Source organism: Colias philodice, chromosome 13 (genome assembly GCF_061535455.1).
Source record: "Colias philodice isolate Cphi_HAF_F1 chromosome 13, ilColPhil1 Martin Lab GWU primary, whole genome shotgun sequence".
Classification (NCBI taxonomy): Eukaryota; Metazoa; Arthropoda; class Insecta; order Lepidoptera; family Pieridae; genus Colias; species Colias philodice.
Window position 1 is genome coordinate 1,182,557 of NC_143098.1, and position 12,653 is coordinate 1,195,209.

The window sequence follows — 12,653 nt, forward strand, 5'->3', positions numbered from 1 at the left end:
AAACCTGTCTATCATCGACTGGAGCTCAAACGGTGAATTGGCTAGTAGTGCTGCGTCATCTGCAAAGAGGAGATTATCCACGAAGAGATCCTCTCGGTGTTTTTTGGACTTTAGCAGGGAGATGTTAAACAGCCTTCCATCCGTTCTAGTGTGTAAATGAACGCCTTGATGGTCATCACTGAATGCTGCACGTAGCATCAGCGAGAAGTATATTCCAAACAGAGTGGGTGCCAAAACGCAGCCCTGACGCACACCTCTGCAAACTTTAAACGGCTCTGATGTACTGCCGTTGAAAACTACGATGCCATTCATGTTTTCGTGGAATGATTTTATCAGGCACAAAAGTTTAGGTGGGCACCCGATGCTTTCTAGTGCTGAGTACAGTCCCTCATTATAATACTAATTGGATGAAAATAATACTATACTAACTACATACATATTATTTATTAACTAAATTAAATAGACCAAGGGGTCTTTATAATAATTATTACAAGTATGGTCGTATCTTCTTGCAAAACAAATTGTTTTTTGTGATTTCAGGGAGACTGGATAGCAGTATGTGCGTGTAGGATCCTCATGGGTCTATCCCAGGGTATGCTGTATCCAAGCATTCATGGGCTTATTGGTCAATGGTCACCGTTGTCAGAGAGAAGCCGGATGGGAACTATTGTATATTCTGGTACTTATATGACTTTATTATGAAGATAAAATATATTGTTGTAAGAATTTCTTCCAAGATAAGCTACTTCGATAGTACATACATCCATACTAATATTATAAATGCGAAAGTAACTCTGTCTGTCTGTCTGTTACTCAATCACGCCTTAACTACTGAACCAATTTGCATGAAATTTGGTATAGAGATATTTTGATACCCGAGAAAGGACATAGGATAGGTTTTATACCGGAAATCCTACGGGAACGGGTTTTTCTTTGAAAACGCGGGCGAAGCCGCGGGCGGAAAGCTAGTAATATAATATAATATCATGTAAGGGACACATGATATTGTAGCTATTCATAATACCTACATATTACATAATCCTTGATAATATATTACCTATTATACAACTTCAGACAATACCGCCTACGCTTGCTATCGGGGATCTTACCATAAAGTCTTAAAGCAGTATTATTTCCAGCATGGAAAAATTACAGAGTTATAGCACGTTATAGGTCTTTTACTGCAGTCACTTAACCACACTGAGGCTTCATGGCATGGCATGGCAAATTTACTTTTCACTCCAAATGACATGACATGGTAGCATTGAAGAAATCATAATACCTATATACATGAACATAATGCATTGCGTTCATTTCCAAGCCATAATTTGACATGATAACCGTTTTGTACCTTGGTACAATACACTCAATTGAGAATAAAAATATAATACATATAAACACGAAGTAGTTTTCAATAATGTTCAGATAGTATAACAAATGAAAACTAACAATATTCGTTCAACGGAATTGTTTCTAGATTTTTCCATCTCAAGTCTTGTGGGAAATTACAAGCAACATGCAAAACGTATCGAAACCACGACTATTTGTTTTCAAAATTGAGTTAGCTAGCGTGGAGAAACTTAGATTAAAATATACCACCAATAAACCAGTATAGAAAAAATACAATTTCAATTCTTACCCAATATTGCTAATACTCATGGGAGATTGTAAAATTGTTGTATGTAATAATCATAAAAAGAAGTATAATGGGATCCAGAGTTAAAGAAAACTTAAAAGAAAATATTAAATTTTGCGCATAACAGTTACTAATTAGGTACTTAAATTATCATCTGTCTTACACAAATTAATAGAGTAATGTGAACAGAAGAATATTTTTACTATAGTCAGGCCATAATATTTTAACAACAACGCAGCATCTGCTTCACTTTAAACTTCTGCCTGCAGCAAGAAAATTAGGCAACATACGAAACTTGTTGAGATAGTTCTTTGTTCGCTATTCTTATTAGTACATAACAAACAACATGTCACTCTTAAACAATACTAACTGCTCGTCCCGGCTCCGCCTGAGTAAACTTCTATTTTTTGTAAGGTTTTAAATTTTTACCGTTTTTATCTCCTATTTCAAGGAATATTCCCATCCAAGCAAACGCAAACAAACCCAGATTCACTAAAATTTATCCAATCGTTCTGTAGTTATAAGTGGTGAAAATAACACGTCTTTCTTTTAATAAGCTTTTACTATTATGACGTATCACTATTTGCGTAAATAGATATATTATTTGTCCTATATTTCTTTTCATCAGGCTCTCAACTCGGTACCATCATCGAAATGGTGGTGGCCGGTTGGCTGTCTGAGAGCAAATGGGGCTGGCCATCTGTATTCTACGTTGCTGGTATCACCTGCCTCGTGTTCGCTGTCCTCTGGTTCATCTTCGGAGCTTCCACCCCTGGTACCTGCAGGTGGATATCGAAGGAAGAAAAGAAGTTCATTGAACTCAGCGCTGGAGCTACTGATATCAATCAGTCTAAGGTATTTAAGATGGGTTTCGTATTTTATGGTAACGTTTCTATGTAATCAGAATTTCTTGGTGCATTTAAAGGGTGTTTTGTTTCTGGTTTGGATATTTATAAATTTGCTAATGGCGAAACATATGTATAACAAACCATTTTTTTTTCAGAACATGCCTACACCATGGAAGAAAATTTGGACATCTCTACCCTTCTGGGCTATTCTCCTCGCTCACTGCGGTCAAAGTTTGGGCTTCTGGACTCTTCTAACTGAAATGCCTTCCTACATGGACAAAGTTCTCGGTGTTGCTATTAAAGATGTGAGTTTAAATCTTTGTTATTGGATTTAAATAAAAAATATGAACCAATTTAGGAATACGTCACAATTGCTAAATTAATTTCTTGACTATCCGTTTGCTTCGTACTGCTAACCGATTTTGATTATTTGAGTATTTGATTATTTGATATTTGAGTTCATATTTCTGAATCTTTGTTTTTCATATTTCTTTTGACTAGTTTAGTTCTTAGTAAGAACACTCATGATAACCATTAGAAATTCATAGTCATTTTGATGTGAAACTTCTTTAGGCGCGTTGAGAGTAAAATTTTAAGGTTGCGTCATAGCAATAACCTTCACGCCATGAAGTAAGGTTACGATTTTGGTATCTTTAAATCTTGCCAAAGAAGTTTCACTTCTGAGACGTGTGCTCAGCACACACGCTCTTTTTTAAATTTTAAACAACATGATTTATTACCAGTATATTTAAATAATGTTTGTTTATCTTTCAGAATGGAATCTACTCAGCATTACCATACGCTGCTATGTACATCCTCAGTTTTGTGTTCAGTTGGACTGCTGATTTCTTGATAAACAGAAATATTTTAAGCCACGGTGCTACCAGAAAGATCTTTAATACTATTTGTAAGTACTTTTTAAATATTTTATATTATTAATATTTAACAGTCTTTTTCTTCTAAGTAAGTACTCCACAATTTTTGCTAAAATTTAATGGGCTTAAATAAATAAATGGGCTCCTATTATAATGTTATGTTTGTGTGTTGTTAATGTTATGTTAAATTACTCATTGTTTTTATTTATTTATTTACTCTTAATTGTACAACATACTAAAAGCCATCTCTGCCAGACAACTCCTTTTACATTGATTTAATTTTATTTGCGTTAGCTCCTACAACATTCATACCTATAAAAAAAATCTTATTCTTAATCATTTTTTATACTTATATTAATTTTCCAGCCTTCTGGGGACCAGCAGCAGCTCTTCTAGGTCTCTCGTACATTCCAGCTGGTCATGTGCCACTCGCAGTTGCTATGTTAACCGTCACTGTTGGCTTGAATGGCGCTCATTATGTGGGATTCTTGGTCAGTATTACTACAAATGCCACCATAGGCTGTACACCATAGTTGAAAGTATACCATACCGTATTAAGCGCGTCACACACGGAGAAGATACTATAATATTTTATCTTAAGATACTGTAATATTTTATAATATTACAGTATCACCCGAAATTTTGTGGGTCATTTGTAACAGGATGGCGGTTCTACAGGGGTCTTAGTACGCAATGACAAAAAGAAAAATGATGGTCAGAACGCTGATACCGGATACCATAAGATACTGTAATATAAAATATTACAGTATCTTAAGATAAAATATTATAGTATCTTCACCGTGTGTGACGCGCTTTACGATGTTCTACATTTATTTTAATGTGTTTATGACAAGGTGTGGCTTTGTGCAGGGTAAAAAGTTTAAGTTTGATTTTGCTGTTTACTAAATTATTTAATTAAAGTAACGCTAAGTAAGTAAGTTACGCTAATTTTTACAGACTAATTGGGAAATAATTTGAGCTTGAATCAAATTGGTTTAAAATCCTATTTGTTATGTTCTAAACTATGTTCATGATCACGTCAAAATATTATCGCGAAGCGTCAGAAATACTTATCAATACAAGACAGTTATTAGTGTAAAATGTTCATCAAAAAATGGGTTACTTTTTACGTTTTATAGATAAACTAGCTTCCGCCCACGACTTTGTACGTGCATCCCCGTTTTTCCCCGTTCCCGCAAGAATTTCGGAAAATCCTTTCTTAGCGGATGCCTACGTCCTAACATCTACCTGCATGGCAAATTTCAGCCCGATACGTCCAGTGGTTTGGGCTGTGCGTTGATAGATCACTATATCAGTCACCTTTACGTTTTATAGATAAATGTTTAATCCTACATTTCTTTTACAGATTTCCCACATCGACCTGTCTCCAAACTTCGCCAGTACTTTGATGGGCCTCACCAACGGCTTTGGAAACATTTTCTCCATCATGGCTCCCTTGAGCGTGACCCTCGTCGTTCGGGATGAAGTAAGTATATTTAACTATAGCTCTATTATTATTTTTATATATAAATCATATAAGATTGTATCTTACTAGAATATGAAAAGATTCATGCATAGATCTTTAATGAAATTATAGTGTTGCACTTAACACTACCTACATTTAAAGTAAATTATTGACAAATAAATCCAAATATAATTTCAACTCAGACAGGCATTTGACTGCATTTGAATTTTGAGAATCTAAAGTTATTCCAAAATTGGTATCTAAAGACTAAAAAATTACCTTTTCCAAAAAAAAATAATTTAGAAGATTATTTTTCCGACCTAAATATCGACCAATAGAATTGCACCATTCGACGTCACGTGGTACAACCTACATGGTATTATACTGATCATACTGATAATTTTTTGAAAATTTTCTCTGGTTGTTGACGTCAAACTGACAGGTTCAATTCAATTGTGAAATTATTGGCCGACATTTGGGACGGAAAAATAATCTCCCGAATACCACACGAGCTTCAAAATTATCTGGCATTTCTCTCAAGGTTCCCTGCAAACATATAAAATCGTCAAGTTTTTTTTTGAAAATACCTGATAATTTTGAATCTCTTGTGGTATTATAAGTGAATAATTTACGTTACTATGTCTGTATAACTGGAAATTCACCGCCAAAAACGCCAAAAACTTTACAAAGCAGTTTTTACTATATATACATTATACGTACATTGTTTTATTTCTCCTACAGACAAGTGCATCAGAATGGCGGAAGGTCTTCTTCATTTCAATTGCTTGCTACTTCTTGAGCAATCTATTCTTCCTTCTATTCTTCTCTGGAACTGTCCAACCCTGGAACGAACCGAAACCTACAGCTAGTATTGGTAAGTTTTATAATATTTAAACTTTGAGTCATAAATGATATTAACTGAAGAATATAATTAAATTTAAATTTCATAATTTAAAATTCATGAGCAGAATGTAGCCTAAAAATTGACTGATACGATTTATTTATACGATTTACGTATATAAAAGGCATTAAAAGTCGACCCTTAATGGTTACTGTATACAATTATTTTGAAGTGAGAGAGTGAGAGTTAGATTTTTTGTGTGTAAGCCATGGTGTAAGCTAAATTTGAACTTTAACGTAATGGATACCATTATTTGTAAGCTGTACATAATGATAGCTAATTATTTTTATTTTTTCACAGAGGATGGCGTGAAACACAAAGAAAAGGAAGAAAAACCGAAATCAAGCGACAAAGAGGCTAGCGGGGAACATAAATTCTGATTTTAGAGGATTTCATTCAACCGCTCAAAACTAGTCAATATTTATGTACAAAGGAACAACTTATTATTAGATTATTTGTACATAATATTATGTATACTGTTACTGTTAGATATGTAATGATATATTCCGAAACGAATCATCGAAATAGCAAAAATCCTAATCGTGTAAATAGTAATTGTATTTTAAACAATTTTATTTTACCTAATTACTTACACTATAATGGACACAAAGTGCAGTTTAGTTATGAACCCAGTTTTTTTATATACTTATGCGTTTACCAAACAAAAGCAATGTTGGATCGATAATTTTTAATACTAGCGGTCCGCCCCGGCTTCGCCCGTGGATATTTACGTTTTCTCACCATAAGATCCTCGTACTTCAAGGAATATTATAAAAAACGAATTATCGAAATCGGTCCACCCGTTCACGCGTGATACCGTGACCAAGGAAAACGGGTTTCATTTATATATATATATATATACAGGGTGTCTCACTGTTGGTATACAAAGCTCAAAGGAGGTTATAGTTTTGCAAACGCTGAGTACGTAAAAAATACTTATAAAATTCTAGATGCATTTTTTTTTTCAAATAGATGTATTCACTATTCTTAAAACTCTTTGTGTGCACCCATAACAAGAAACCCGCCCAACTTTGACACCAGCACGTGAGCTATTGTTTAAGATTATATTTTCATAGACAAAATGCTCATATTAGAGAAGCGGTATATGCCGGCTGCGCGAAACTAGGGAAGAAAACATGGATTTACAGGAAAACTTGAGCAAAAAATTTTTGGCGTAATTTTGTTGTTGAAATTTTTTTTAAGTATTTTTTACGTGATTAGTGTATGCAAAACTACAAGTCGCCTTGCGCTTAGTATACCAATAGTGGGACACCCTGTATAGATACATATAATAATTTTATTCGAAAGAAACGAACAAACAAAAAGAAATGTAAACGAAATTTTTAATAAAGAGTTGTAATGTTTTTCTTTGCGACGAAGATGTAGACTGTGATGTTTGTGCAATAAATACTATTAGTTATTTATTCGCTTTCAAGACATTTAATTTATTCCTTTGTTAATTAATTTATTTAAATTAACAATTTAATGTATACGTTAAGTCTAAGATATTATTTAAAAGTATTAATTTGTGTATATTATTAGTCAAATAAATTTTAAAAATTTAATCTGTGTTTTTCTTTATTCCCTGTACAATGTTTACTTTTAGCATTGAGTTGTGCTAAAATCGTGAAGCTGGTATTTTGATATAAGTAGGGCGAATTTCACGATTTTTATTTTACTTTTATTAATTATTATTGTGTATATAATATGTTATTCTGATGTTTGACCTATAAAACCTCAGAAAAACACCATGCAGTATAGAAATTATTGATTTTGGCCAATATAAATCTAATACTATAAATTAAATTTATGAGATACCTAGATGTAAATTAACTTCTTGTACAATTAAGATAATAAAATTAAAATCTCATTATAGCAAAACAATGTTTATTGCACTTTGAAAACAGACATTACAAATGACAACAAAATTAAATTTTGCAAGAGAAATGCACTAATTCGATTTAAATGAATTTTTGATTGCGAATGCTGTAATAAATTTTTCTGTGCCGTGTTGATAAATCGGTTTTGAAAACTAGTGAAGAAAAATAGCAACAGTTTTATACTCTGGGAAGAGCCTGGTGATTTATGTAACAGCAAAGTATTATGTTCGAATACAGATGAAAGACTGTAACGAAAATTAAACAAAAAAAAATTAAATTTGTGGTCCCTTCAGGAAAGCTTTTTCTTGTGTGATTAAACAAATTGTATCTATATTAAATTCTGAAAATAAATGTGAGTTTTTATTATAATCGTAAGAGTTGCATTTCATAATGTGATGATTTTCATAAAAGTGTTTTTCCTGAGCCCGTGGAGGTTTCTGAGTTGGTACGACCATTCCTCGACAGTGTATCACAGGTGAAGCTGGGCGGCACAGCTAGTTTGTTTGTTTGTTTGAACGCGCTAATCTAAGGAAATACTGGTCCGATTTGAAAATTTCTTTCGGTGTTAGATAGCCCATTTATCGAGGAAGGCTTATAGGCTCTATATCATCACGCTAAGACCAACAGGAGCGGAGCAATGCGGGTGAAACCGCAGGGCACAGCTAGTGGAAAATAAACATGATTAAGGTAAGTAAGCTATTTATAGTTAATGAATAAACTCAAAATTAGACACAAATTATAAAAAAAACCTTACTACAATACCGTTAATATACTTATATTATTGAGCTCTACTAAATTTTATAACAATATTTCTCGAAAAGTCCTTATTGTGCAAAGTTAACAAAAGTTTTTGAAAAGCTCTTTTAGCTATTTCTCATGTTGGAGCTCAAACTGAAAATGGAACAATATTATTTCGCTCTAAAATATTAATGTAAATATACTGAAGATGTGTTCTTATACTGTGTTAGTGAATAGACGTGCATATTGTACGAAATATAAGCGGTTTTGTGAATTTTCAAATGGTACAATACTGTTGTAACAACTAACCATACAAAATTGTAATTTTTAAGTTTTTAAATGGCGCAAACGAAAATATATTAAATTTAACATGGATACTTAGTGCATTTCTGTTCGTTAGTATAAGTAAACGTGTGTCTGTTTTGTTGATCAAAAATAGCTGAATTGATTTGAGTACGTTCTTTTAAAGTCCGATACTAACAGCTGATATTTTAATGGTCTCCTAGACCTGAAGATCATATGCAAGTTATCTTTAATTTTCTTAATTTTATTAGCTTGAATCTAATAATGACATAATAGATTGTATGTACACAAAAAACTTTCAAATCTCCTTATAATTTGATTTCCGCTTTTTATAAATTGAGTCGAAACTTTATCTAAACATGGAAGTCAGCAAAGAGGACATATTAATTTTCTTCTGTCGGAAAAGTCGGAAAGTGAAATGTATGAGGAATACTGTAAGTTACAGTATTCCTCGTCTGTAAGGCTTATTTATTACCGAATAGTTGAAACCCTACTGTCACATCTAGGGAAAAGATGAATGAATTTTAATGCAGTTCTTGAGAATACATTTTGAAATTTCGTAGAGGCGTGTTTTGACTCACGTGTTAAAATAATGGTTATAAAATTATGTGTGAGTTCATTTAATGTTTTAAAACTATAATATACATATCTATAGGAGATGGTCGCTCCATTTTCATTATAATATTGTCAATTGTTTCAGTGTTGTATGCCATACATTTAAATAACCTTAGATGTATATTGCACGATTCATCTTTTAGTAAATCAATTTCTACTTTTTCAAATCTACATTTAAAACAAAATTATGGTTACATTCTGAGGTCATATTGTCTAAAAAAATACAAATATTTAATCTATTTAAGTTACTTTTAGGAATCAGATAAAATTATATAATTCGTAATTTAGAAAAAAAATTATGGTTTTCGTACCTTACAAATCAAATTTTCTAGAATATCTCTGTAATATTTTAATACGGTAGATTGAGAGAAATTGAATTCGTCGCTAGAGCTAATTGAATTACGTCGTGACAACTTACCAGCGTAAATGTGGATAAGTTTGGTGTACACTGGGAGATAATAAATGACATTATTATGCAAGAAGCTTACCTATATCTAATACACTGGAGATTTAACTTGGTAAGTAGGTGTGAAAGGGATAAAAAAATTTTTAGACAATATGACCTAACTTGGTAAGTAGGTGTGAAAGGGATAAAAAAACATACAGGCGTCATTCAAGGTCATATTTTCTTGTTACAAGTTAATGTTCATACTGAAATCTCCAGTGTATTAGATACATATAAGCTTCTTGTTATTATGTAAATGTTATTTCGACGACATTTGTAATATGTATGATATAATATTAAGTTCATTTTAACAGACATAGAGATAGGCTGGTCATGATGATTGAATGTAGTGATTATTATTACTTAGGGTTTAGCATTTCACATTAGCTAGCCGAAAGTAAGATACCAACCAACTTGGCTGAAAAAAAAGTGTTATGAAACTATTGAATAAGTGACTATTGAAGTGAAAGCTTTTATTGATAAATTTAATATTAGAGATCCTTACCAAAAATGCAATAATGTAACCCAAGAGTGGAGCCACGGGGGTGAAATAATAAATATCCTTTCAAATCACTAAACTCTTGATCTCGATATACCACCATCTCCCTTGCATTAGGTTAGCACATAAATCTCCGTTTGACATGCTGACTCGACACGAGGCAGTTCTGTTCCTTGTATGTGTCATAGAGACATCTTAACGGACTTCTGGTGACGATTTATGGGCTCTAAACGCGGGAGATTTGGCTATTATATTGAGGAATAAAGGAGTATTGGCTAATATTATGTGTGATACCTTGAAATTTAAAGTGACGGAAATGCTTCATTATAGGCGTTATATTCAAATGTTTATATAGGTTGACAATTGGCTGTTTTTCCAAAATTTGTGTATGCAGTTCACAATATCTTAAAAAGATAGTGGTTAGATAATGGTTAGTCTCCTAGGAACGTTTACCTTTAGATATAACAGTAGGTAAAGGAACCTGTCCTTATTAGCCCGACTCAAAATAGACTGTATAGAGCTTACGAATATAATATTTTAAATTTATAAGATTTTTGGTTATCTTGAAAAGAGATTTTACAATATTTTTAAAGGTCAGCCTAAACCGATTAAAATGCCCACATCGTTTAATATGAAATGGATGCTTTGGTTGTTTTCATAAACGACTTTCCGACCGCTAAGCTTTCCGGTGCCTATATTTAAATTTGAAAAAAAAAATAGATTTACATTAGTTATATATAATACTGTAGTGTCAATTTTCGTTTACTTTTGTAGAAACTTTATTAAATATTTTTTAAAAACCAAATATACGAAAAAAAATTAAAAACTATTTTTCACTAAAACCGACATAGTTATCTGCATGGTTACATTCACATCGTAGTGATAGTCCAATAAACTGTGCCATTTAATTAACAGACATTTTAACTTACAAATTAATGCAAAGCACGTTCGTTTAATATTTAAAAAAATACCATAAAAAATAAACATTCTGAATTAAAAGCGAAGTAAACATCAGAATGCTGAATGTGATTTTAAACTTTATAAAAAGGATGGTCTTAGGTTCAATTAAAAATTCCCACTTCGTCGGGAAAATAGTTTTCCATATAAATATTCATGATGGACACTTTGGTCCTTAGCTTCGCAGGAAAAAGTCAGTAATTATGGAATGACGGGGCAGGCATAGCGATGAGAGAAAATTAAATAACTTTTTCCTCCAATCAATTTTATTTAGCGTATCCTGTTAATATGGCTCTTGTGGGGATAATTATGTTGGAGTTTTTCGTATTTATAATTAACTAGCAATGCCCAGCGGTTTCACCCGCATAGATAGTGCTATCGTGACAGTGAAAAGTCTACTATAGGTCGGACTATAGGTTTAATTTTTAATCATATGAAAATCACCTTCACTCCGTCCCGCACTACGCCTGCTCATCGTATTAAACAGTATACCTGTCGTGGCCATATCGTAGATTTGCTCATTTCATGAAATGGCCAACATAGTTTGATCAGATCGTTAAATCGTCAACGTTTCACGATTTGGTCATCGACATTTTATAATACGGCCGCAGGTTTATTCGTGAAAGACATACCTACATCCATAGTTTCTTACAAACTTGCGCATTAATAATATTACTAGGATAATGTCACACTGTTATTCTGTTTCCAACAGCATGCCATTAGTGTTGATGATCCTATTAGAGAGGTAATTGCTTCCATCTTGGAATTGACCTGCCAAGCGATGGTTGTCCATTGAATTTGTTGTCCATTGTCCATTGCCATAAGTTATCTACTTGGTATTTGATGAAAATAATACAATTTGTTTTGTAAATTAATATAATATCTTCGAGAAATCATCTAGGTAATAAGAGTAACACAAAACTTGGGAGTAAAATCGTGAAAAACAAAACAGTAGATATGACTCAATTCATCAATTGCACGTTGTTCGATTTAAACTTCTTCTAAAGGCATAATAAAACACACAATTCTGTGTTACCTATTAAGGTTGGGTCGCCTAAGATCGGACGCATATGCCGAAAATTTTATACGTACTGTATTTTTTATTTTATTTCTCATGATTCGATGTCGTTTTTCTGTTGCGGTCAACTGTAAATTGAAGACAAAGAAATATTGTTTAACCCCTAATTTTTTGGTTTGCGTAGATGCTATCTATCTAAGCAAATTTAGAGCCTAAAAAGCAGACTTTTTTCGACTTACCATAGTGAAGAAAATAACAGTTCGGCCGAAGATCGGACTATGTAGTATCTTCACTTCTATGCGTTTAATAATAATGTTAACATTAGGAAAACATCCGGACTTACGTCCATACATTGAGCATCAATGATTGAGTCAGGAAATTCCTCAAAAAAATTGACAAAGAAGTTTTTTTTTTATTGCGTTTTTTTAGTCCGGTCTTCCCTCCTCATCCTAATTAAGTTTCTCAAACTTTTA

The 12,653-nt window shown here is 32.7% G+C and overlaps 1 protein-coding gene and 1 long non-coding RNA gene across 3 annotated transcripts in view; one reads left to right on the top strand and one right to left on the bottom strand.

Moving 5' to 3' along the window:
• The window catches only part of LOC149483176 (putative inorganic phosphate cotransporter), a 33,825-nt gene extending 27,279 nt beyond the window's left edge, over window positions 1-6,546 (top strand). For both annotated transcript variants that reach the window (XM_089702158.1, XM_089702157.1), the window contains exons 4-11: window positions 541-679; window positions 2,265-2,491; window positions 2,640-2,789; window positions 3,259-3,391; window positions 3,726-3,850; window positions 4,726-4,845; window positions 5,566-5,698; window positions 6,026-6,546. In XM_089702158.1, the coding sequence (XP_089558284.1) occupies window positions 541-679; window positions 2,265-2,491; window positions 2,640-2,789; window positions 3,259-3,391; window positions 3,726-3,850; window positions 4,726-4,845; window positions 5,566-5,698; window positions 6,026-6,105 (1,107 nt within the window). In that variant the 3' untranslated portion in view covers window positions 6,106-6,546. The remainder of the gene's footprint in view (window positions 1-540; window positions 680-2,264; window positions 2,492-2,639; window positions 2,790-3,258; window positions 3,392-3,725; window positions 3,851-4,725; window positions 4,846-5,565; window positions 5,699-6,025) is intronic.
• LOC149483177 (uncharacterized) overlaps window positions 6,308-12,653 on the bottom strand; it is a 132,978-nt gene continuing 126,632 nt past the window's right edge. The window contains exon 2 of the long non-coding RNA XR_016316472.1: window positions 6,308-6,475. This is a non-coding gene — a long non-coding RNA (uncharacterized LOC149483177). The remainder of the gene's footprint in view (window positions 6,476-12,653) is intronic.